This window comes from Drosophila nasuta, chromosome 2L (genome assembly GCF_023558535.2).
Source record: "Drosophila nasuta strain 15112-1781.00 chromosome 2L, ASM2355853v1, whole genome shotgun sequence".
NCBI lineage: Eukaryota > Metazoa > Arthropoda > Insecta > Diptera > Drosophilidae > Drosophila > Drosophila nasuta.
Genome location: NC_083455.1, coordinates 7,528,145 through 7,554,624, shown reverse-complemented (window position 1 = coordinate 7,554,624; position 26,480 = coordinate 7,528,145). Strand labels below are relative to the sequence as shown.

Here is a 26,480-nt window from a genome sequence, read left to right as displayed (position 1 = left end):
TTTACATGTATGATTTATAAACATCACATTTAATATTAGAGCACTCTCTGCATTTTCGTTTTGTAAATACCACGGTGCGCCCTTGATGGTTCTCAAGACTGTGCTATTTGGATAATATAAATATTGCTATTGCTATGGTTTCTCCATAACTGAGATCCATAGAACTAGAAAACATAAATCACATATCCAACATTCTGGGATAGTTTTTAACATTATGAAAAGAACGAGTATAGGATTTTCCCAACAATGAACTTTCGCTTAAGTCAATGAAAAATTTGGCTGAGATCATGAATAAACCCTAAATAAACTGTTGTTGAAATAAAATTATATAAAAAATGAGCAACTATTTTTTGAAACAAAAAGCCTAATAACAATTTTTATTTTCATTCGTATAAAACTCTAAAATTCTCTTAATTGAAATACATTATAATATCTGTAAATGATATAGTAACTGAAGCTACAATTTAAGACTGCATTGAGCATTAAGTAAAATTTCAGCTGAGTTTTGCAAGGCGCATTTTTCCGAATCTGATAAGTATGGGCGGATAATACTACTCAAACCTCCTCTGTTAACTATACATGGGAGCGAGAGAAATACTTCGTCTTCTATGCCACAAATACCCTTTGCATTGGTTGATAACACCATGAGCCGATTACTGTCTTCAAATATGGCTGAGACAATGTCCGCGACTGTTAGGCTAACAGACCAATTCGTGTAGCCTTTAGCGGCTTTGACTTTCGCAGCCGCTTCAACGACATCCTTGTGCACTTGGGACCATTGCATAGGATCGGTTTCAGTGCCAATAGACGGATGTATAGTCTGAAGTCGAACACCTCCCACGGATACCGAAGACCAAATAGGCACAGAAGAGTCTCCGTGCTCGCCAAGCACGTATCCATACACCGAATCAGTCGAAACTCTCAAGATTTTCCCAATAAACATTCGAAATCGAGCCGTATCCAAGTGACACCCAGAACTGAAGCATCTTTCATATGGAAGATTTGTTACTTTACGAGCAACCCAGGTCATAACATCAGCTGGATTGCATACAATTATAAACACAGCCTTTGGACTTAGTTCGACAAGCTTAGGCATTACACTTTTTATAATGTCCGCTGTGTGCTGAGCAACTTGCAGTCGCGTCTCATTAGGCTTTACTCGAGCACCTGCTGTTACCACAATAACTCTTGAATCTTTTGTCGATTCAATGTTGCAACTCGGATTAATATGACAGTTGTGAAGAAACTGAGAGCCATGCATCAGATCTAATCGCTCTGAATGGCACAATTTCTCATTGATATCAAACAGCGATAAGTTATTCGTAATGCCTTTGGACATCAAGACTATGGCACATCCCATGCCCACAGCTCCTGTGCCAACCACAGATACTTTATTGCCTTCACACACATCCTGCTTATTAAGATTCTTGAAGATGCAAGCACGAAATCCATTTAAGAGCTGATAACTCTTACAGTTATTTTCCGATTTATTCCTGAAACATTGGTTGACCTTGAATATTTCACGTGATAATAGTCTGCTAGAGATTCGATTTATAATCATTTTTAAAAGATAAATGTTAGATATTTTAACGAAGTCCCAAAGGAATTTTTGAATTTTAACTTAGAATATAATAATAAATTGAAATGAAATGCCAACGAGCATAAAACTCGATTAACACGAAATCAAAATTTATGAGAATAACAAATAAGAAAACGAAACTTGAGATTACTCATGTTGGTTTTTTTTGGAATTTGGTAAATACTAGAAACTTGTATTTTTTAACTTTAAGGAACCCTACATATGTATATATAGTCCTGGATAAATTATTAGAAAACATACAAGGAATAATCAGGTCGTAATGTGACCGTATGAATTCCATGGTATATTTTTTCTTTGTTTTAATGTACTAGTACATTTGTATATCCAATATATAATATTATGTTGTTCGCATATTGTTGGTATATTAATAGAGTATTTTAATAATTAGGTCGCATTGATACTGTCAGTAAGTTTGAGGTGAAGAAAATAAGTAGTTATTATCTAGCAGTTCAGCATACTTCACTGAAAATTGAACAGATCTTGAAATGTTGTTCTATAAAATACCTCACAATAAATTACGCAGTTGGAAGTTAGTTATATAGCTAATATGCCCATTTGAAAGTGCTCTTTAGCTTAATCTAAAATAATGCGGCGTAGCAAGAAATCACAGCAAAAGGGCTGCCATTCAGCAATGGCCCATTCATCACGAAATAAAACTGAGCACCCAAGTTGGCTCCACCCAAGCACTCGCGCACACTACATAGCTCACCAGGCAGTGGCAAGTGGCAAGCGGCAAGTGGCAAGTGGGTTGTGGCACGAACTGAGAAAGATGAATGACTTGACAAATGCGCTGGTCATGAATCAAATATCAATTTGACAAGCGGCAAACGAAGAAACGCAAAAGTTTACTCAGCAAAGTCAGGCAAGTCCTTTGTCCTGATGCTGCTCAGGTGCTGCGTAATTCCTTGGCTTTTGTTATTTTTGTATTTTATTATTTTTTATTCTTGGCGTTGCCAACTTAATTCAATTTAATTGTGGCCAGTGTGTAAATGACGCTCATGTAATGGAGTCAGCTACCAAGTTTGTTGACCAGAAACCATTTTGATAAGCTGAAAGTTTAGGAGTTTCAAGCGTCAAGAAGACGTCAGTCGGGGTTCAAAGATTAATGAAAACTTTTCGGCTGCGTTGCAGTTGCAATTTGGCCTGGGTGTTTATTAAGTTTAGCTGCAAGTTAGATTGCCTTTCAACGAGTCTCTGCAATTTTGGGTGTCAAAACTTGACGACGTTTCATTAGCAGGCAACAGGCATGAGACGGCGAGACACAAGTCGCGTCTGGGGATTAACATGGCTGACACACACACACAGAGTTATACATACAAATACTCATACTTGTGCCCCACAGTGTGTAGCACATTAATTATAAACAGGACAGTCGACGCTTTTCCCCATGGGCCACGGCTTGGCCTTACTAAATAAGCCCAATCAAGTTGATTAATAGTGTGCGACTGCTCTCAAATCTTCACGTCACAGCGAGGCCTGCCCTCCGCTAGATAAATGAAAATGAAAAACAAACAATTAAAGCTAACAAAAGCGTCACCTGTACCTTCAGTATTAGTTTTATCAATAGACGGCTAGAGAACCCAGAGTTTCCGGGTCTTAACTCATGCAAATAGTCTATTTCCTGTCAGGCCATTCAGAATGTCATTTTTTATGTATTCTTTTTTTTCGTACTTTTCATTTTTATTGCCGCTGACCGAAACGGAAGTTTTGGGTGCCAACCTGACGCTGACGTTGTCCAATGCAAGTGCAATATGTTGCCAGTCGATAGCTGCTATGGATACTATTTTATTCCTTTCTCCATTTACCATGCAAATCTATGCCAAACACAGCAACATTTATGCAATGCAAAGCGCCACACACAAAAAACTGTAATACCTTTTGACTAGTATTTACTCGCCACAGGGTGGGCGAAGTGGGTTCCTCACATATTTCTTTCGCCTTGTATGCCACTAGCTCACAAAAAATACCATAGAGCGCATTTCGAGAGGGAAGTTCCATGACATCTGTTTAGTTGGTATCGTTATTAGTTTGAAAATTTTATGACATTTTCTCACGAAGAAAAAAGCAGATGAAGCAGAAATATGTTTATTTCAAGTGATATGCAGATGTTTTAGCTGACAACTATTCTCCGAATACTACCTGATATACTAATAGAATTTCCAATTATAGTGAGTAAGTAATGTTTTCAGTATGAAGTTCATTTTATTAGTGTTTTCTTTCCTCATTTTTTTCTTGTTTACTTTGTCAATAACAAATAAATAAAAACCTGAAAACTCAAAAATATGTTATTAGCTTTAACACTTTTACTTTTAAGCCATTTCACCTATCATAAAGAATATGGAAATGTAGACATTAGTTTCAATGCTACTTTATGAATGCAAATATAATGAATATAGAAATAATTTTTGATATATAATATATTGGTTTATGCGCTCGGCAATAAAATATTAAAAAAGAACAATACAAATAATATTTTTGAAGACTTAGTTGCCACTATTGTATAACCTTCCAAGCAGCCCACATCCTAGAGCACTTGAAGTTCCATAGCTTAGGAGCTTAAAAGCTTTTTGGGGCATCATTTACACCGTCCATGTTGTTTTTGCACCATGGTTTTTTCATTCAATATTTAAAAATGGACGCAAATGCCACAAAGAGTGAAGCGAGCTAGCGAACTACGTGGCAAGAAGAACGCATATTTAAACTATGTTGAATTTTGCAAAGCGAAATGCAAAGTGAAATGGGAATGTGAATAGAAATGGGAAAAATGGGTGATGTTATGTGGCAGTTGGTAGTTGGGTGGATGGCAAGTGTGGCAACATGCGTGACACCGACAAGTTGCATTGAGGTTGGCACTCGCCTCGCCTTGCTTCGGTTTCTATGTCGCAGTTGAAATGTGGTCTTTACTTAGCAAATGGGCAACGGAGCGAAACCAGTTGAAATGCGGTTGGGATTATTAAAAATTCCCTTAGCTAATGGTAGGTGCACCTTAACTTCTGTTAACACCCTCCCTCTGTGCTCACACTGCTGTTGCTCATTAGAGCGCTGCTGACATATATCTCGCATTTTATTTTTAATGGAATGTCAGTTGCCACTTGCCACATGGCAAATGCTGAATGCCACCACCCACGTCTAACAAATTTCAAACGTTTTACAGTTAAAAGCGCAACTCGAACCCTCGAACAAAACCATCAATTTCTAATAATGTAATTTCGTAAACGTCATTTTGTAGCAACCCCCCAAATAAACCCAAAAACTCAACCAAAAAAAAAAAAAGAGAAAGGCAGAAAGTGGTTGAAGCAGCTGCTGTTGCTGACTTTCATCACGTGCCAAATGGAAATTTGCATTGTGGCAACAAATAGTTGGAAAAAATAAAGCGAAAGAAACACTCTAACGAAGGCATTTACTCAAATATTTGCAAGTTGCAGCAAATGCCAAAATGATGACACTAGCGTAAACCATACTCAATTACTGGCCATGACACCTTGCAACAATGCGGGGCAGCTACACATACAAAACACTTGGGGGGACACGTTTTACCACCCTCTCAAAATGCAAATACTCATAGCAACATTCGCACGCTTTCTCAGGCAAGGGATGAGTTCAGTATTAGAAGGGTGGGAGGGTGAAAGATGAGGGCGGAGAAGGGGAGTATATGTACCTTAAGGGTGTACCTTTCATTTCCATGGGTGCAAGAAATTAAAATCTAATAACACAGCTCAAAGCATAAATATTTGTTATACTTTCTCGCAACTCGCAACAGATCAGCCGGTCTCTGAATGAAGCTGATGAAGCAGCTCCCCGGTGGTTAAGCAACCCTGCTGCATAGTTTACACAGTAGGAGTGGGGCATCGGATAAGGCATAAAAACAAATTATTACACACTCCAGGGTACGGCAGAGGCATGAGGCGGTGGCTGCAACAGACAGCAGCAGCGTTGGCAATGGCAACCTGTGCAACATTTACCTCTGATGCTTCGAGCCAATGGCTTCTGTTGTCTGTTGCCTGTGCAACAACAACTCGATTTGCTCTTTGTTGTTTAGCCTTTTGTTTGGTGGTTGCAAGCTGCTTCTGCCACTTCTGCTGCAACTCCATCTTCTATCATCAGCGAGGGTTGCCTTACAAGTTGATCGATTGCGATTTCAATTCTATAAAATATTTGTTTTGTGTCAATATCGATCAAAGCCTGCAGCTATAAATGTCAATTGTGCAATTGTGTTTGATTGATTCACTGTGGCACAATCCTTTTCTTTTCTTATCTAAAACTTAACTCAATGTTATCGTGAGAAAACAGAGTTCGTCCTTTATGTAAACACATATGATGATTGAACACTATTGCAATAAATGAACAACAAATGTAAATATCCATATTTTTAAGCCAAAAACAATAAATAATATATAATTTGCAAAGACAGAATAAATTTCATTCAGAATGACCAACTGGAGTGAATACTAAAAGTTTATATCTATTGCGACAAATTTATAAAAATTATTTGAAATCATAAATTGCAGCCTTATATTGTAAGATAGTGTCTAGGATTATTGTTCTTACCTAAAATCTTAAAGCGAGCTAATTTAAAAAGCTGCAGTTAAAACTAATAATTAATTAATCTACACGATAATATTTTGTAATTAATTATTTTTTATTTATATAATCATTAAATACATTTTCAATATTTTTTTTTTTTTTTGATACTTATTATAATTTCCTTGCTTTCTAAAATTTAACAAATTTATTTATCATTTAGTATTCTTGACCAAATTTTACCCTTACATATTTATTATTTGTATAAGTAATACAAATGCTGTTAATTATGGTAATTCGTTTTTCTACGAATTGTTTGAATTCTTTTCAAACCACCCTCTTTTTGATTTTACTATCAAAGAGAGCACCCTTTGCCAAATGTTTAGGTTTTGTCTACGGCAGGTCTATTACAGGTATGCAAGCACTCACCCTGGGGTTAGTTTGTCTAATACTCACAGCATTTCTGGCAATTTTCTTCTCGTTTTTTATTTTTGTTGTTGCTTGTCTTTTTGTAAAATTTAAAATTTGATTTGAGCTCCAATTCGATTATGAGTGAAGTTCGCTTTGGGTTTTGTCTCGGATGAAATGCTGCACTTGACAGTTGTTATATGCCTGATAATCTTGGCTAGAAAATTCATTTAGACAGTGAGTGCTGAGTGATTTTTGGCGCAATGGAAAACTCTTTGAAATTTAATATACAGTCAGCCCCCATATTATATTTACTTCTGCTGCTGCTGCGGCTGCTTTTGTTGTTGCTTGGATCTAAAGAGCATCCCTTATTGCCTTGTTTTTCCGGGTAAGCCAATACAAAATCAATTATGGGAATCGACGCGCCTTGTGAAATATACGAGAGCACCAACAAATGTTGCCTACACACACATATATCATTGTGTGTCTGTGTGTAAAGCACGCTCTAAGCCTGTGTAAAACCCACTGTAAACGACGACCCCCCGCTCCAACCCCTCACTTCTGATAGCAGCGACCTCCTCCCTTCCTTCACTAAAAACTATAAATGGGCAGCGATGTCGCCGTCGTAGGCTTAAGTGTGTTTGACTGCGGCTAATATTTATTTCCGGCAAATAAATCCCCGAGCATGTGCACAACCCACACACACACACACACACACACACACACACACACACACACACACAAACAAAGAGGAGAAAGGGCCCGAGGAAAAGCAGAAAAAGTAAACCAGGTTATTAATTTCACAGGACTCTCGCTCTCTCAGCTAAACCCATGACATTTCAGACTTCAGACTGTGGCATTAGTTTTATGTTTCCCTCAGGTTATTGATAGCTTTCCCTAGGGTTTGGATAGGGAGGACAACGGGTGTTATGCACATCATAAATTTTCATGTTTGTTTTGTTGTTATCAACTTTTATCACTTGTCCAGACTAATGTCTATTTATCTAGCCAATTGTTATGATTTCTCCTTGTTATTATTGCTGTTATGTTGTTTTTAATTAGTACACTGACTTCTCGTTTGTTCTTGTTGCTTATGACAGCTTACTAAGCAGAAAATATTTAATGCCATTCATAACTATGTGCCGACAAAAACCAAACTGGAAAACTTAATCGAAAGCAGCCATCATTATTGCAAAATGCAAAAGTTTTTTCTCTCTGACTCTCCCATTCGCTTTATCTAGCCACTTTTATTTTGCAGCTTCATCTTCGTTTTTGCACAGTTTTTATGCTGTAAGCTACGCCCAAAGTTATGCAAACAATATTTTGCTCAACAGCCAAAAAGCGAAGCATGTTAAAATTCAAATGCATTTTGCCTCGGGCATAAAATAACTATGTTAATTTAGAAGTTTTCAGAATTCTCCAACTATGTTTTCGCAGCTCATGTTGAGTAGTTATTGCATAATTATAATAAGCTTGCATTTTTAAACTTGATTATAAAGCACTTTAGACAAACATTATTATTAAGAAGAAACATTTCTGATTTTCAATTAATTCTAATATTTCTCTAAAGTTGTAAGAGTATTCGCTGAATACTTTGATCTGCACTCAGCACTATTTTTTTGTGAGCTTGTTCACATTTATAAGCTTTTCAAAGCCATTTTGCTGCATCTTGGCTTTGTTTTCTTTCATCTCTATCTGCTTTCTTGGCATCTCTCTAGGCAATGCTCAATGGCATCTTTGTCTTGCTGCAAGCTGCACTGATTTATTTGTTTTGTTTTGTTTTCTTACCTTTCAGCTGCACAAAGACCCACCACCTGGGGGCAAATCGTTATGGCCAAAAAAAAACTTTAAGAAAAATGTAAATAGTTTGGCTAGCATGGAGAGGAAGGTAATATAAATCGTTTTCTAAGAATTGTGAAATGCGAAATGCAACAATGCAATTATATTGTGTTTGCGCATAGTTTTATGCGTTGACTTGAGCTTGACTTTCGAAATTAATTGCATACTTTGAGGCGACCAGCAGCTCATAAATACGCCATGCACGACCAAAACTTTTTAATTAGTTAGTTACACAAACAGCAACAGTAGCAGCAGCAGCAACAACTGCAGGGAGTGTAGCCAAACAACCGAGTGCCTTCGGCCAGCAACAAAATTTAATAAATAAATTTGCCAATAAGCCAAAAATTGCGCAGCTGCCAAAGCAGGCAAAACAGTTTAAAATATGCATTAAGCACCAAAAAGAATGCAACACCAACAGCAACAAACTTGCAACAAGCTGGCAACATACACTAGGCACTCTGCCCTAGAAACTCTGGCAAGAGCACTAGAGATTTTCAGGCCCGAACTGCCTTGTTAGTGGCCAAAAATTATGGCTATAATTTTTCACACAGAGCGACAGCACGGCACAATGAGAAAACGGAAGCAAAGAGATGAGAAAGTCAAGAGAGATGGGCGACAGCGAAGGCGGAGGAGGAAGAAGAGGTGGAGGGGGAGTATGGTAACAGCTAAGCAAAAACTTTTGCCTTTAGTTTAGAGCACATTGTAAATCTTTGCGATCATTGAAAAATAATGCATAGAACTTCATAATGCTGTTGCTTAGCTCTGCTTACTTTATTATAAAATGGCATAAAAACTACTGAAAATCTGGCAGATAAGAGAGGATAAATTATGGATACTTTTCAGTAGACATAATAAAGCAAAAACATATGAGAAAAGTGCAATGATACTTGAAGTCAAGATTCATAGTACCAGTGATTAGAAATTTCTAACATTAAATTATCAGAGTGTGTCTGAGTATGTTTAATTAAGAAAGCGCAGGACAATCTTCGAGTTAGTGGAATTTTAATATAATATTATTGTCAAATTAAATTGATTTTGCTATATATAATATATGTGTAGAAAATGCAATTCATTTTTAAAATATTTTTTTAATAGATGCTCTAACGACAAGAACATTAATATGCTTCGAAAATCTTCCACTTTGAAATAGCTCCCTTCTTCTTTGCTAAAATGAACATTTACGCTTCTTTCGACTCGTCGGCTAATTTTGTATTCTCTGTATGCCACAGACCAATATCGTCGCTGCCTCTAACTCAGTGCATCTAATCTTTGTGGTGGAAAAGGGAATCATACATTGCGACCATTAAACAACGTGTGGCATACGCCAAAATGTAAGCAGCAGTTTTTCAAATGCATGTGCTCAACTCCATATAACTGTCGTTCTCCTTAGTGTCTCTCTCCTTCTCTATCTTCCTCTTTCCTCAGTTAGGGGTCTATTGCTGCCTGGAATCCGTCGTTATGTCTGCCGCTGTCCGTCTGTCTGTTTGAGTGCTGTCTACGGCGTCTGACATGTTTTAAGCATAAGTGCAACGCATTTAGCTGTCAGTGCTGCGTTGGGACTGCGTTTGGGTCTTGGTCTTGGCTGACTGCCTTTAAAGCCCCTACAGAACTCAGTGGCCCAGTGATGCCCCAACACTCTGCTCCCTTCTCCTGGCCGTCTAAATAAAGTGGACCAAACGAGGTGCACCAGCCTTGCTGATAGTGCAGCAAATTGAAAACTTTAAGTGGAGCAAAATATGAAATGCTAGCAGGACTCTGTTGGAGGACAATGTTCTCGACGTCATCCACATTTGCCATCGTCGCCATCGTCGCCATCGTCGTCATCGTCGTCGTTGCATGTGCATTAATAACGCCATCGTCCATTAAACGGCTCAGTTCCTGTGCGCATTCTCCCGCTCCACGCGCTTCCGGGCAACGGCAACAGACGTTCGTAATGCGGACCAGCTGCCCATAAAATTAACGCACAAAATTAATACTCACACACACGAGTACGAATGTGTGTGCACATACTTTCACATACTGTTATGCATTATTTTGTTGCAATGAAATTATTATTAAAACCAACCGACTGGCAAAAATATGGGAAAAACAAAGAAAGTTCATCTATCTGCAGACTTTTGCCTACACTGGCAAAACGTTTTAACTGCAATTTTAAATGCATCCATCAAATTTAATATTTATTTGGTAATAGTTATTTTATTTATTTACTAATAATTATTTAATTTAAATTTCAATTTCAATTTTATCATCATTTCAATTTCAATGTTAACGACTTGTTCAATAAAGCCCAAAAATCCACAATTTAATATAGAATTTCAATTAGATTTTTTTAATTTAATTTTTAGTCATAAAACTCACAAAATAAACTACATTATTTTGGTCAGCTTTGCATATGTCTAAAAGATATCTCTATTGGCAAATTAAATAACGAACAGTTTTTGCCAAAAACTTCGCATACGTTATTTTCAGGCTCATATTATTGTTAAAAATTATAGTTATTATCTTTAAAGCCCTACAAATTGTATTAATAAATGCTTTTACTCTTCGAAAGCGTATTAACAACAACAAAATACAACCACCATGAAATATACAGTTGATAAAATAAATTGGAACTTAATGCGACTCCAACTTTAATGCCCCATTGGGCATATCCAGCATATTGACAGCTGCAGTTGCTGCAATTCCACAATTGCAATTGCAATTGCAGTTGCAGTTGTTTATCGGCTCAGATGCATAATTGCAATGCGAGAAGGTTTTTTATGCAACATGACAATTCATTTTAAATAGTTTCGCGAAAGCCATGAAATAAAAGAACAAAAGGAATAACTGTTGCATATTTTTTCAATGCAATTACAATTTATAATGAAAACACAATTGTATATGTAACCAAAAAAAAGGGGAATATTAACTATTCCATACAAAATATTAAATTTCTTTAAATTCGCAATGTTTATTAATTCGAATTTTTTATGTTTTCATATAATACTACTCAGATCGTATTATTTATTATAAATAACAGGCATTTTAAAGCAAATAATGAATATATAAAATAAAAACAATGAATGTCGTAATATTTAATTTAGTCTTATTAAAAATGACTAAAAACTAACTTTATTATATTATAAAGAGCTGCCGTCTTTGTGCTGTTGTAAAAAAATTTACAATTTTGCAAATTATCATATTCTAGTTTGCAATATTCACATTTCAGATATTTTGTTTGATTTCGAATAACTTACATGCATTAGCACTAATTGCAGAGCATTTTTCAGTTTAATACATGGCACAAACAGGATTTATTCCTATTTATTTTCGCAAACAAAAAAGATGATGTAGCATAATTATGCACATATGGCATTTGGCTTTGCCTTTAACATTGGCTTTGATGTGGGCTGCTGCACAGCATCCGGCGCCACATAATTATAAAGTGCACATTGAACATTTATTGCCAGCCATAAATCAAAAAGTTATCGAAATAAAGGACAGAGCAGATAATCGCCCCCGTTCTCGTTCCTAGTTCGAGCGACACTTTTTACAACTTATTGGACTAATCACAGAGGCCAAAAAGAGAGACTGAGTGCAGCATGCAGAGGGTGCGAGGGGCCACATAAAGTAGCCCACGACACGCGACTTACCCTGTGACAATTCCCCCGCCTGTCATTCTCGTGCTGAGGAAATATTTCGGGCACATGGCAAACCGCGTTGTGTACGCCGTAGTACAACCCCATTGCCCATTGGAAACCAGGACATTTGACGGCTTAGCGCCTCGTGCATAGCTTTTTTGTGGTACAAGTGGAAGGGGAATGGGAAGGGGAGGGTGTGGAGTGTGTGTTGCTTGGGTGAGGCAACAGCATGTCAACGTAGTCTGCAGTCGTCGCCGGATAATGTCCGGCGGGCTGTTTTGTTGTTCGGAAATTGCATGCCTCAGTGCCATTGCAATTTGCAATTGAGACTTTTCGCTGGAAGGCTGCAATAGCCAACTCTCTCTCTCTCTCTCTCTCGCTCTCTTTCTATAATTCCGTCTCTTTCTCTCTCTCACACACATACGTTGAGATAGTACTTTATGGCGTATGTGCGCTGCCCAAAGCTAACACACATCGGGTTAGAGGCGCTCCCCCAAAAAAACAGTGCGAGGAAGTCGGTAATTTATGGTTTTTTGAAGCGCCAAGTGGAAGCGAGCCATGTGTCGCTTTGCATAAATTGCTTACGTTTTGTTTGCTTTGACTTAATGAATGTGGGCGTGGCAGGCGGTGTGGCATACTGCAATGCAACCGACAAACCTGCCAAAGCAATATTCAAGAGATTGTCGAAAACAACAGTGAAAGAGTTTAATTTTGCACTCAACCAAATTGTCTATTTCTAAAGATTGCTTGATTGTTCTAAATGTTGGCAAATGAAAAAGAATTGATTGCATTTAAAAAGAAAGTGAGGAAAAATTAATCGACAATTAAAGTTACCGCCAGAAGATCAAGAATAAAATCGCTTTTGTTTAAAATCAATACTTTTTCCATAGCTTAGTCTACAATTAAAAGTGGCTCAGGTTTAGATTTTGGTATCTCAATGATTTTTCCTCCTTTGAATATCAGACTGAGAATGTAGAACACCAAATTCTATCACCTAATATTCGGAATAATTCATTTAAGAAGACTGAGAATCATAATTAAGAGACAATTTGAGATGAACTTGGCTACCAAAATATCAAAAATATAATCCTTTTAATAGTAGGGATAAATACAATTTAGAATAGCTGTTCTTTTCAATTGAAGAAAATCTCTATTTGTACCTAAATCACAAATTCATTGTGACTTTCAGACAGATTAATTATAACGATAATCCACAATTAAGATAGCTGCACTATTAAATTGAAGAAACCGCTTTACTCTTTACCTTTTTGACATTGGTATAATTTGTTTGCTTTCACGTGGCTTCACAGCTCTCTGTGTTTTCCACAATGGCCAGCCAACCACCTCAACTCAACTCAGCGCAACTGTTCCTTGATGTCGTCCACTTCAAACACCATTAACCTTGAGCTGGTAGTTACCCCCCGTTTGGTCGACATCGATTTACATTCCATTTACTTGGGAACACTCGAGCGACCCTTCCACACTGGTATTTACTGCCGCCTCCATTACAAATATGAAAAGCACTGCACTTGACACTTTTCGGAACACTTCATTGGATGCCCAAAAGCAGACTACGGACTACGCACTACGCACTTGATGCCGGAGGGTAAAATGGACGAGGAGGCAGACGAGGTTGGCGTCGTTTTTAGTTCGTTTCTTTCGTGGAAATTCTTTGCGGAACGCATTTCAATTTACAAATGAGTCAAAATGCCTGTGGCAAGCTCTGTTGCAGCTGGGGTTTTTTTGTTAAAGAGCATGTGGCAAATGAACAGCAAACAGTGGCAGCAGCAGCAGCCATGGTAACTGTTTTAATTCAATTCCATTAAAAGTCGAAAGATGTTGCACAGCTGCGAGAAAAGTGCTGCCATCTCTCCTTTTGATTTCTTCTCTTTCGCTGGCACAATCGAACTAATGTTTGGTAGCTCGCAGAAAACTAATGAAGCGAACAGTGGAAACGCGAGGATTGATTGCTCCCCGGAGGCGCCGATGGCAGCAGCAGCAGCAACAGCAACAGCAGCCACTTGAAGCTGAGAAAACAGTAAAATTGTTGCAATCACCAGAGCCAAAAGCCAAGCAACCTCCCACACCCACCAAACTCTCTAGATACTTCCTCAGCTGCCTCCCCGAGAGGTTGCCTGCATTTGCTAAGCCCAAACTGCATTTTCCTGAATGTTTGATAATTTCTACTCACGGGGTTGACATTGTGCAGAGAGTAGACAGAAAGCAGAGAGCAGGGTAACTCCCCCGGGGGTGGTTCCAGTTGCATAAGAAGACTTGTTAAGTTGCCCGCTCGTTAAGATAAGTGAGCCGGCAAATGGCGACAAGTGCGAACTGAACATGCCACAATGATTACCAGCTTAAGATACTACGATTGCGAATAAACGGGGAATATGGGGTGCAGATGGCGTTGCGACCCTGTGTTTTTCGGGCAGGTTTCAAATCGGCCAACATTTATAACGACTTTTTATAGGAAATACTTTGAATATCTAATCAAAATAAATGGCAATTGTACTCCATTGGGTAAAGATAAAAAGAGACTGTTATTCCAAGAAGATTAAGAAATAAGGGAGAGTCTTTGTGTGCTTAGGATGTTGCTTTGAAAATATGAATAATGCTTAAGAATTAAGTATTAAGTAGCAGATAAATTTCATACTTCATAACTTTTGTTTGGGGGATAAGTGGTGGAAGTAGTTTTTTACGAATGGAGAATTTATTAACAAATGACATTAATTAATGCTTGATTGTAAGAATTTTTTGTGTTATAATAATAATTTATTTATATTTTGAATAATATACAACTATAAAATCAGCAATATAAAGTTTACAACTGTTGGACAATAAACCCCAAAGCTTGGTGTATAAATAAAGTAGGAATTTTAACAAAATTCACTATCTATAAAAAAAACCTTTTCTGAAACTTATATTAAAATAGTTGCAATTACAAATTTGACTGGCTTACCGACATAACTTTTGAAGGTTAAACCCTTACATTTGTTAATAAAAACAAATTAGATATCAAATGACATTTCAGTGATAATTTCACTTTACAAGAATTAATTACTTTACGCTGCAAATTTAATTCTTGATTCATATGAAAATATTGAATATTTTAAGCTGACTTTAAATCAAATACAATTGACATCGAAAATAGTTTCAACATCAAACTCGATCCACAATTCAAGCTCAGACTCACCTCAATATAACCCTGAACGCTGTCGCATTGTTGCAGCACAAGAATGCTGGGATTCGCCTTCAGTTCTTCGGGGGAGCACGGCGATAAAAAACCGCTGTCTGCATCGCTGTGTGTGGAAAGCGGTCGCGGCTTCCTAATCTTGTACTGAACATGTCGACTAGGCACGGGGCCTGGATTGAATAACACATAGTTGGATTCGATGGGTACGGTGTGGGCGCGTTGGTCCTTGCGCTGTTGCTGCAGCAACTGCTGCAGATGCAACATATGATCGGTGGTAACTAGTTCCGAGATGGCTCGCTGTTCTGTATGCGATTTCTGCTGGGACTTTTTGCTGCCCGGTCGAAAGGGCGAGAGATTGAGAAACGTGAGTTTCTTTTTCATCGACTGTTGCTGTGTGCTGGAGCTTCCACTAGAGCTGGCTGAATTTGTTGAAGTCGAGGACTCTACTAGAGCTGTGGAGGTGGTCTCTGTGTCCTTTGACTCCTGGCTGTTGGACATGCTGGTCAGCGTGTCCAGCTCATTTAGCTGCTTGTCCAGACTCTGCTGCTCGAGCTTGGCCTGCACCAGCTGCTCGTTGCTATATGGATTGGGAATGCCAATGTCCAGAATGTTGGGTTCCATTTCGAAATCACCCGGCTCGATGACAAAGTAATTGTGATGATCGAAACTGGCCAAAGCACAGGCGCTGGCTTCCGTTTCGGCCTCCGCATCGCCGGAAGTTTCAATGATGATGGTCTCTTCTAGCTCCTCGACATCGTAGATGACCTCGGGCACCAGCTCCTCATCGTCCTCGCAAACCAAATGCTGCCTAGAGCTAAACAGCGGATCACGAAGTCCGTGCTTCGCATTGCTGGGATATCGCATTGCTTTCTCGTTGATGAAGTCCACCGGATCAAAGAGGCAATAATTATCCATATGCGAGGTGGCTGCCTTACGCTGGCGCACCGGCAAATTCTTCAGCTTTTCACTGTAGTCCGCTGCATCGTCCTCATTGTTGTTGGCCAGCTCCGGTGCCGGCGGCGGAGGGGATAATTCCTGACTCAGTTGCATCTCTGCGGGGTTTTCTGTGCTTTGTTGCTGCTGCTGTTGCAGCGACTTTTGTGAGCTGCGATGCAACGTGGCAAAGAGGCCGCGTGCTATGCAGTTCTTCAGCTCGGTGACCCGCCCCTTGTAGGGACTCGACTGCGCCGAGCTGCTAACGCCCAACTCCTCGAGGCCCAGTTGTTTGCTTAGCTCCTTGCGTTCCTTCTTGCTCAGCACCACTTTGCCTCGGCTTGGCGTGTTGGGCGCCGAGTGCAGCAGTCGCGACTCCCGCGAGGGAATCTGCGAGAGGGGCGGTGGAGTGGGCGGGGCAGGCTCGCGATAGGAAATGGGAACCACAATACTCGTGGCATAGCTGACGGGCAACTCGCTAAAGCTACGACCCACTGCGGCCTCGACTTGGCTAAACTCTAGCTCCATGTAGTTGCCATGTCCGGCAGGCAGTGGACTTGGTCCTGGCAGCTGGTTATCAGTGCGGGGCTGGGACATTTTGTGGGAGGTCTTGGGTTTGGCGCCCAGCTGCTGTTGTTGGGTTTGTTGCTGCTCCTCCTCGTTGGCATTGCGATCGGGACGCAGCGGCAATTTGCCACGGCTGCTGGACATGTTATTTGGCTACGAGTCCTGCTTATCCTGCGCGTTTTTTCCCACTCATAATGCCAGCTCATTGCCCTAAGCTGACATGCTGCACTTTTTGCACTTGTTTTTGTTTTTTTGTTTGTTTTCCCTTTGCACTTTTTAATTTAATTTAATATTTTCTTTACGTTCTGTTTTTTTTTTTAGGCGTTCCACAAAATTAATGGTTTCATAAATCTTCAGCTCAATGGTCAGTTTATATATTTTTTTGCGTTGCGCTACACAAAAATATCTACACAGGCGTTAATGGGGTTTAGCTTTGGGTCCAGTTCAGCGTAAGAGGTAAGCATAAAAAAAAGGGCTCACGCTTTGTACATTTGTTTTGTAATTGGATTTTTGAGCTGATGCATGTCAAAGTTAAATTAAAACTGACGACTGGGCAACCGGACCAGAGTTTTCTATTTCCATTTGTTTTTTCTCTGTTCGTGTTCCTATTTTTGTTTTTGTTTTTCATTTTTATTTGTTGTTCTGTTGTTGTTTTCGAGTTTGAGTTGGCTGGGGCAGCCCTTGAGCAAAGTCATGGTCATGACCAGGGTGTGGTTTTGTCTGTTTTTGAGTGATGCACAAACGGCACCAGCCACGGCCACTCGACCGCTTTATAATTTGTCTACAAAAGCAATTAACAGCCCAAAAGGAAGTGCTGCAGAAGGAAGTGAGCAAGCACATCGTCGCCCTGAACTAAAACTTCTTAAATTACATGCCAACTACATTGAAATTAAAAACTGATTTAAAAACATAAATTGTTAAAGAGAAAAATTGCGAAGAATTTGCTTTCATTGTATGAAATACGAGTAGAATATTTATTAAAATTTATTTGCAACTTTATTCTCAATCACAACACTGAAGTATGCACAATAAAATGCAATAAAACTGCAAAAAATCGTGTCGGAATTTCAGTATATGAAAGGATGTTGCTGGTGTGTGAGTTCAATGAGGAATTCAACTATTCAAAGACGTGTCGAACATGGCATATTTGATTTCACCTAAAAGAATGCAACAATTTCTTCTGCGTATAAAATCGATAGTCTCCATGAAATGAAATAGTGGAAGGAAAATATTGAAAATATTTTTATAAAACTTTATTTTCAAATTTTGTGGCGAGCATACATAAAATAAATTAAAAGTCAAATAAAATAAAATCTTTAGATATTTGAGATATTTTATTTGTCCAAAATTGAGCAACATTTCCATTTTATTCTTCAATTGATGAACAAAGTATTCAAGCAAAATAAGTATGCCTTAATAATCATTCTCTATGCAACAGTTCGTAGAGTATGCAACAACGAATCGGGTATTTCGAAGCACGGCAAATGGAAAAAGTTTTATTGGGCAAAACAAATTGAAAAGCGAATCGGACAAGCGAGCTACGACAACTAACTGAAAGTTCTCGCACAGCTGGAGAGCCAGTGAACCCAACAAGTTGCATAATTGTTGGCGCATGATCAAATTAAATGGCCTGAAAATGAAAATGGCAAATGGGAAATGGAAGTGCCACAACGCGCTGCTTGCCTCATTATGTGCTGCCGGCAGGTAAGTTTTCTGGGGTTTTTCTTTGCTCGGTTTCTTTCTTTTTTTTTTGCGGGGTTTTCTCTTCGGTGCCGTAAAGTATAAAAGTAATTTGCAATTAAAATGTTAATTTTTAATTGAATTGCAAAGAAGATAGCAGCAGCAGCAGCAGCTTGGCCAACGAAATCTGCAAATCAAGCTAATTACAGTGCTTGCAGCTGCTGCAAGTCGATGGTTAACTACGTATTGGGGCCAAATACATTTGGGCCAACTCTCGGTTTCTATGGCCACAAAGCAGCAGTCGAAAGTCGATAAAGAGAGACCGAGACGTAGCTGCTGCAATAGTCGATGGCAATGTTGACAAAAAGAATGAACGAGAAAAAATACTTGTCAAGATTTGTGCAATGCTTTTGCGTGCTGTTCTTGTTATTGTAATTGCAGTGCTTCAACTTTTGAAAGCCGCATGCTGCGGTTGCCTGTGAGTTCGAGTAGAAAAATCACACTCCCCTCATCTTACCGTCAGGAGCACATCAGCTTGCCTTCGTTAAGTAACTGCCCCGCTTGGCTGCCGGCCATCAAGCCGCAAACTTTACGAGTTGATAGCTGAAATAAAGTGGAGCATGCATTTGCGACCTCCTCCTCCTTTCAGCGCTAACAACGACTTAAGCTACAACTCTGTTTGCTACTGCCACTTCATGACATCATTTTATTTGCACTCAATCTCAGTCCTTGCGCCGCCTGCGCAAACTTCGCCACAAAAGTTGGTTAGAAATGCTTTTGATTCGATGTTGGCCAACGCGTTAGTTCTTTACTTTTATTCTTTTGGCACTCAACGCTCACAACGTCCCCCTCATCCCCTAAAGATTCCAACTTCAGTGTCTCCCGCCAAAAACGACACTCAAACAAAAAGACAAACAGTGTACAGAGAGGTTTAGACGAATGTTTCCTTACACTACCTCAAGACTTTAATAAGCTTAATCCATAATATAAAAATAAATCAATAGTAAATAACAAGAAATCGAAACAGCTTAAAAAGGTTTTACAAAGAGACTTCCAACAGATTGAAATTAAAATGTAGAATGGTTAAATAATATTAAATTGTTTAAGAATATATTGAAACAGGCATTAAATATAACTTTTTAAAATATATAAAAACAATTCATAAATTTCTTAAGAACTATTCCAGGTTCAAAAAGAAATAAACAACAATTTTTAGAAAAGTTTTTATAAATTGAAAATAATAATTCTACAAAACCCATCAAATTTTTTTGTTAAAATGCATAATAAAGTCAATATCCATAGCGTTAAGTTAGTGTATAATAAAGTGGTAAAGTCTGTTGTCGTAGTCGTAGAAATCGAGTGCGAACGAGACGGGCTATCAAGAAAAGAGATGGCGGCATAAAGTGCAAGAAAAAACTACGTGCGTATGACAGTTTCAAACACTTTCAACAAAGTCTTTTCAAATATGCCGCGGTCTTTTTTTAGTTTCATTTTTTTTTTTTGTTTGTTGAAGAGGCAGGCGTCAAAATGTTGCATGCAACGAAACTTTGGAAACTCTGACGTTGCCTTCTTTTTATTTGTTGTATGCAAAGCAAAAATTTGTCTGCAATCCAAAAGGAAATCTATGTGCAATTCAATTAAAGCGCAATTTGCAAGCAGGCGTCATATTTTAGTTAGTTAACGACCCAATCCGGGCTACCAAATTTTCTATAACTAGCAGCGGGCATCAAGGGAGAAGACAGAAAGAAAGCGCCCCGAACATTTATTACCATCCCTTAAGAGTACCTCGAATTTAATAAGACTCATCAGTGCAAACGGAAATCGCTTGAGGAAATTGTATGTTTTAAGCAAAAGCAAAAGCATACATAATAAACTCATATAAAAGATTGTTGCACACTTCGAGGGGAGCAGCAAAATGAGTTGCAAAGGCAGAAAGAGAGAGAGAGAAGGGGGAACAGGACAAACTTGTACCCAGCTAGCGCATAAATACTCACATTTGCAATTCGCAGAACAGGAAAAAAAAACGCTGGTATTGCCCCAGGACAGCGGCGAAGACGTCGACGTTGAGGACATAAACGAACGAATGTTATTAAAAAAAAAAAAAGAAAATGAAAGCAAAACGTAGAAGAAGAAGTATGAAAACAAGAGGTAACAGGCAGAGGCTGCAGCTTTGCTTACACGTTCAGAGTCATAAAATTTATTAAACGCCTAAAAGTATGACAGCAATAGACAATTTATGGGCAGAGGCAGGACTCGAAACATAAGGGGCAGTTGCCCAGGGAAAATATGGAAATTAGTTGCCTCCGCCTTGTCTTGGATCCTAGGACATCCTAGGAAAACAAAATCTGCGCACTTTGCGGCAGTTATTACAAAAAGTTGGCAGAGAATGAAAATAAATATACAATTTTTAAGACGCTTGAGTCCAATCTCAATAAATGGCAATAAATGTTTAACAGAATTGTCCTGATCCTAAAAATAACTTTCGATTAATAAAATACAAAATATTCTCTTTTGTATATTACTGGATTATCTTCAAGTAAAAATGTTATTAATATTATAACAATTTAATGTTTTTATTTGCTCATAAAACATTGCTTATCCGGTGTCAAGAATGTTTGACTCGGTTTAATACACTCTAATTTAATATTCAAACTAATATGAATATAAGATAATAATAATATGCAATAAATATTTGAATAAATTGCAATAATTTCATAAAATTATTTGAGATACTTTCTTAAACTTTGTCAAAATTAACTCAACTTTGTAGTTCATTAGCTAGTCGACAAAACACGCGCTACACTTGTTTCTTCATTAATGAAATGGACATTTATTCAAGAAACACAACAGAGTACAAAAAAGCTTTGCATATTTATAGGCGCTATGCATTCCATTTACACTAATTTAAAGTTGAAGTCGCCTCCATGCCCAGCCATTGGGGGACAGTAGCTTAAGGAAGTCATTGTCAAGCTGCTCGTATTTGTAGCTTCATAATTCACCGTGACACTGCGATAGAGAGGAGTCGGAAGAGGAAGAGGGGGGGAATAGGAGCTGCCATATGGTCACGTGTTGAACTCATAATTCAACACAATCTCACGGACTATTAAAATTAACGCGAAAGACATTTGTTTTTTGGGATGTGAATGCGTCAGGTAGAGAGCGAAAGAGAGAGAGAGAAAGAGGGTGATACAGTTCCTGGCAAAACGGTGTACCAGAACTTTTTAATTAAGCAGCTGCTATTTAAACTTATTACAATGGATTCTAATCCATTTAGGAGGAGCCAAGCGAAGGCGAGAGAAATGGCGCACAATCAATTCACGGTGTCAACTTTTCGGGGAAACAATACAATTTTCTTATTGTGTAACATTTTCTTGTGCAATTTTCCACTACATCGGATTAAAATGTGATATGTTTGGGCTTGTTTACACACATACACATACACACACACACACTCCACGACTTGGGATGAGTCAGACATGTGTTTGTTTACCAAGTTGGCAGCTTTGTTTGGGACTCACTCGTTGGAGTGGGTCTTAATTTCCGCTTCGTAAGCATTTCTTCTTTTTTCTCTCTTTCTTTTTGGATCACATACAGCTTTCTTTTTTTTTTGGGTGGGGAGAGAGTAAGAGAGGAGCAGACAACGTTTGTTTATTTTGGATTTGTTTGTCTTATTCCCTTACAGCATTTCGTTACGTGTATTATTTTTTTGCTCGTCCTTTTTGCTTGAGTACTTCCGGTTGTGCCGGAAGTGAAGACACAGAACGAAACACGCATGCAGCATGACAAGCGTAGGGGCTTTAATTGTTACAACTGCAAAATTGAATTGCTAAAATTGCCGTCAATACGCACTCATGAATGCGAGTTCCTCTAGCAATTGATTTATATGCTTGAAAACAAATTTGCGGAACATATTTGGCGCATTTCTTCACTTCACTTTAAGCAGCTTTTGCAATTTTCACACGTAGTACCAAAAAAACAAAGAAGAAGCAGAGAGTCGCAAAGCCGAAGAAGTTGTTTTACCTCCTCTCCTTTTTTCGTATGTTCGCCTAAAATTAGGCAGCACGTTTTGTGTTTGTGTTTGAGTTTCAGTTTGAGCTTGTGCACCTCGCTGGCAACAGTTGCCGCATAATAAGTATGGCAAACACACCGAAGACCATGCAACCGGAATACTCTTATGAACTTTTAAAGCTACTTCAGGGAAAACACGATAAATTTATCTCAGACTACTTCCTAGCTTTTTCTTCGTTCAAGGATGTATAGAATCGGTAAATACAGATATACCTTTAGTCTTGAATAAATTAATCCACAAATATCTATTATTATCTATTATTGATTCGTGATAGTTGTGTTTATTTACTTCAAGTTAGAAAAATTCAAAATTAACTCTAAGAGCTCCCCTTACAAGTTAGGAAATAATTCTAAGCTTCAGTAAATGAATATATGTAAGTACAAAAATATCGACTATTTAAAATTGCTGTGTTTATTTTTTTCAATCTTGAAAAATTATGTCTTCTTTCACTACATATTGTGAATCGTGCATTCATAAATGTTGAAATATATTAATTTATTACAATAGCACTTTAAACATCTGTATTATAATTAATTTAGTGAAATGCATGAATAAACAATATACTATGTATAAACACTATCATTCCTTTTGGTCCGTCTACATTCCTTGTGTTCGACTTCCATCATCGATTTCCCAAAAATACTGCACAATCAATATAACTATGAATAAATCCATTATATTTAACTGCACCCAATTAAATGTTTATAAATCAAAGCTTATCATAGCCAGTCAATAATGCGCCCACAGCTTTAACATTCAGTATCCGCAACTTTCCAAGAACGTAACCTTTGCTCCTTAGCAACTCCTACAACCAACTGAATCCTCCCACTCGCAATCGCACTCACACTCTCACCCCAAGTTTTGGCTCGTTCTCGTCTTTATATTGCCGCACAGCTTCATTATGGCACATCATCTAATCTAATTTAAGGCAGAGGATGGCTTGTTGTTGCCTACATTTAGGCTCGGTAAGATTTCCGACTGATTTTTATTACCGACAACAAGGAAAACGGAACGAAAAGCGCAATAATCGAGGTTCGGCACGCACCAGGAAAAACGACTCGAACGAGACGACTTTCATAAGGATCTTAAGGCCCATAAGCGTATGTATGCGTATGGCTAAGCCAAAAGGACAACATTACATTTTATTATCTATTATTTCGTTGCGCCTAAAATGCCACTACATTAGCTCAAAAATCTCCCCCACAGAAAAACACACAGCTATACAAGCAAGGAGAGAGGTCAGGACTAGTATTTGGTGGCGACATAACGTCGGAAGCCGCCAGCCGCAAAACGTAAACATTAAAACAGGAAACGGAAGTCGGTGCCACAGTCGAAAGCGGCAGACATTGTAATGTCGTACGGTGGTTATGATTATTTCGCCTCGGTGCCACGATACACTCCACACATACTCCCTCACACACACACACACACACATGCAATGGTGTTAGGCAGTCAAGGAGCATGTGTGTGTGTTTTAGCATTTATTATTTGTGTTTCGGTTATGTATTTTTTTTTTATATATTTTTATATATTCGCTCCTTCGCACATTGTTTGCGTTACGTGTTTGCATACTTTTAGGCGACTTGCCCGCCAGCTAATTTTTTATGCATAAAGTGTTGGGATTTCCTTTTGTCGTTATGCATTACAAATTAGTTGTTAAAATATCTAAGCACTTCACTTGCACTACTTCACTTCTTAGCCTGTTTCTTGTTTTTTTTTTTATACACTTTGGTCCAACAAGAGACACATTCTTTAAGTTAATCCACAGTTGTTAAAGAATGTCTCTGTGTCGGTGGCCAGCTTGCAACACGTAACTCGTTCTATTACGAAAAATTACGCGACTAAAAAGCGTTGGAATTTCTTACGAATTTTCTAAACGTTACTCCGCAAGGACGAACCGCGCGCAATCGTTGCCCAGCATGCACTGACTGCCAGGACACACGGCAGTAACATTCAACAGCGGCATTTTGGGAAATTTCCTTCTCTGACAGTTTTGGGAAATTTCTCGCTCACTGGAAGCGACCAACTGCAATTGACCTTAGCCTTCGTTTTGCCGGTTTGGTTCAATGCACTAGCCGGAGGGTTGTCCTTTTCACAATTTCCCCTTAGCGTAAGGTATTTTCCTCTGGGGTAGTTTCCAGGGACAGCAAGGCCTTGAAATGCCATAGTTCTAACAGGTTGGCGTATGACGTCACAATGTAATAGGTGAAATCAGAGGCAAGAGCAGACTTTCCCCTGTCGGGTAAAAATTTCCCAAATGAATCTTTTCAGCTTGCATACCAATCATAACTGAATTTCTAGACACATTCGAACTATGAAGAAAGGCATTTGCTTTATTTTATTTTAAAATTGGTGATCAAAAGTATTAGCAGATATATATACTTTGTACATATGTACAAGAAAGTGGAATAACAATAAAAATTATTTAGTTTTAATAAAATGCCTAATTTGTAACTTTCAACATATATATTAAGCCTTATTTAATATATTTTGATAAAGAATAATAAACAGTAAATCTAAAATTAAGACATTTTCAATTAACATCTCGACCATGTTATGATTCACTTCGTTAATTATAAACACTTTGACTGATACGAATATTTTTGCTGAATAAAAAGGTGAGTTAGACTAAAGTCTGCCTACATTGTTGCACTCCTCGTGGAATACTCTTTCCACTTGAGTATTCTTAGTTGATTTCGTTTTCTTTTTTCATTTGGTTTGCATAAAGCAAGTCTTTGCTATACATCATGTTTGTCCATTGATAACAGAGCCGAGAGACTCCCCGTTGCGACTATAAAACAATAGAGTCGCAATTTCCATGCGATGCGACACATGCACAAAATAAAATGTAAATGGCACAGAAATTGCTAAAACCATCGAGGGAATTTTCGGCAATAACTATAAAATGTCCAACGCGAACACAAACGCAACGCAGCCGTCGCTTGGCGTCGCGTCGTGTCGCGTGTATGCAGTCAACCAGGGTCAGGACCAGAGGGGTAGAGAAATAAGAGGACAGCAGCGGGGGCAGGTTGTGGCAAGGGTCGCCATCGTTGTCGCAGTCATTGGGTAAAGGATTAAAAAACGGCGACACAAAATGTTATCTCAATAGAACAATCTCAGGCGAACAAGGACAAAAAACAGAAAATTAAGGCAAAATATATACACACCTATTCTCTCGAAACACACTCACACACACGCCTACACCCTTAAAAAGCTTGATAAAACCAAAGTGAAAATTTATGCAAAACAAAGATAGAAACAACAATACTATACAAAGATACTTGTAGCGAAGGCAGATGCGGAAATAAAATACGAAAAGGGGCCGGTTAAAGGGAGTAAAGAGTAAGCCAAATAACCATACAGACAGTTGAGACACTTTTACTGATAATATTGTTTATAAAATCTTTTATATAACTTTATTAATTGATGTACGCCTGATATTACACAAAACTTTTGTTAATAAACTTTTTGTTAGGGTTATTCTTCAAATCATCAAATAATAGCTTAACATGTATAAAGGAAAACAATGTTGTGATATAAATTATCTAACTCTTTACTTTATCAATCAGTCGGTTATCTTAATAAAAGTGTTTTGGACACATTCAATAGTTATTAAAGACTCCTTCTTATTAAACAATCTCAACTAAAATTCCTTGTCTCTAAACCATTTTTTTTTAGGAAAGCACCAATATGCAAAACTGAATTTAAAATGTTTCGTCGGGAATTTAGCAGTTACAATTAAAATTGTTTGTAAGGTCAGCAGTTCTTAATGAATTCCCTTCATATTTTGGTTTGCAACCAATGTCAGCATTTTAAAAGTACCCTTAAAGGATATATCCAAATAAAAGTATTTTTGCAAAAATATATTCCCACGTCATACTGGTTGCCATCGAGGGATATGGCACTAGGATATTTTAGATCTTAAAATACCCAATATTATTTTCGGAAATAAAGTCCTATCAATCATATCCCATCTTTTGCCTGAAAGGAGCAAGGCTTAACTAAAACATAATATCCCGCCTTTTTTTGAAAAGAAGCAAGCTTAGCCAA

At 38.2% G+C, this 26,480-nt stretch overlaps 1 protein-coding gene across 5 annotated transcripts in view; it reads right to left on the bottom strand.

Annotated features, from left to right (window-relative positions):
* Positions 1–26,480, bottom strand: part of LOC132783620 (protein sickie) — a 213,243-nt gene that overhangs the window by 160,201 nt on the left and 26,562 nt on the right. The window contains exon 1 of one of the 5 annotated variants that reach the window (XM_060788909.1): positions 15,182–16,935. The exons of 2 other annotated variants lie outside the window; for them this stretch is intronic. In XM_060788909.1, coding sequence (XP_060644892.1) covers positions 15,182–16,825 — 1,644 coding nt within the window. In that variant the 5' untranslated portion in view covers positions 16,826–16,935. Of the gene's footprint in view, positions 1–15,181; positions 16,936–26,480 lie in introns of those variants that run through there. 2 more of the 5 variants (XM_060788899.1, XM_060788900.1) reach the window with 2 other exon arrangements.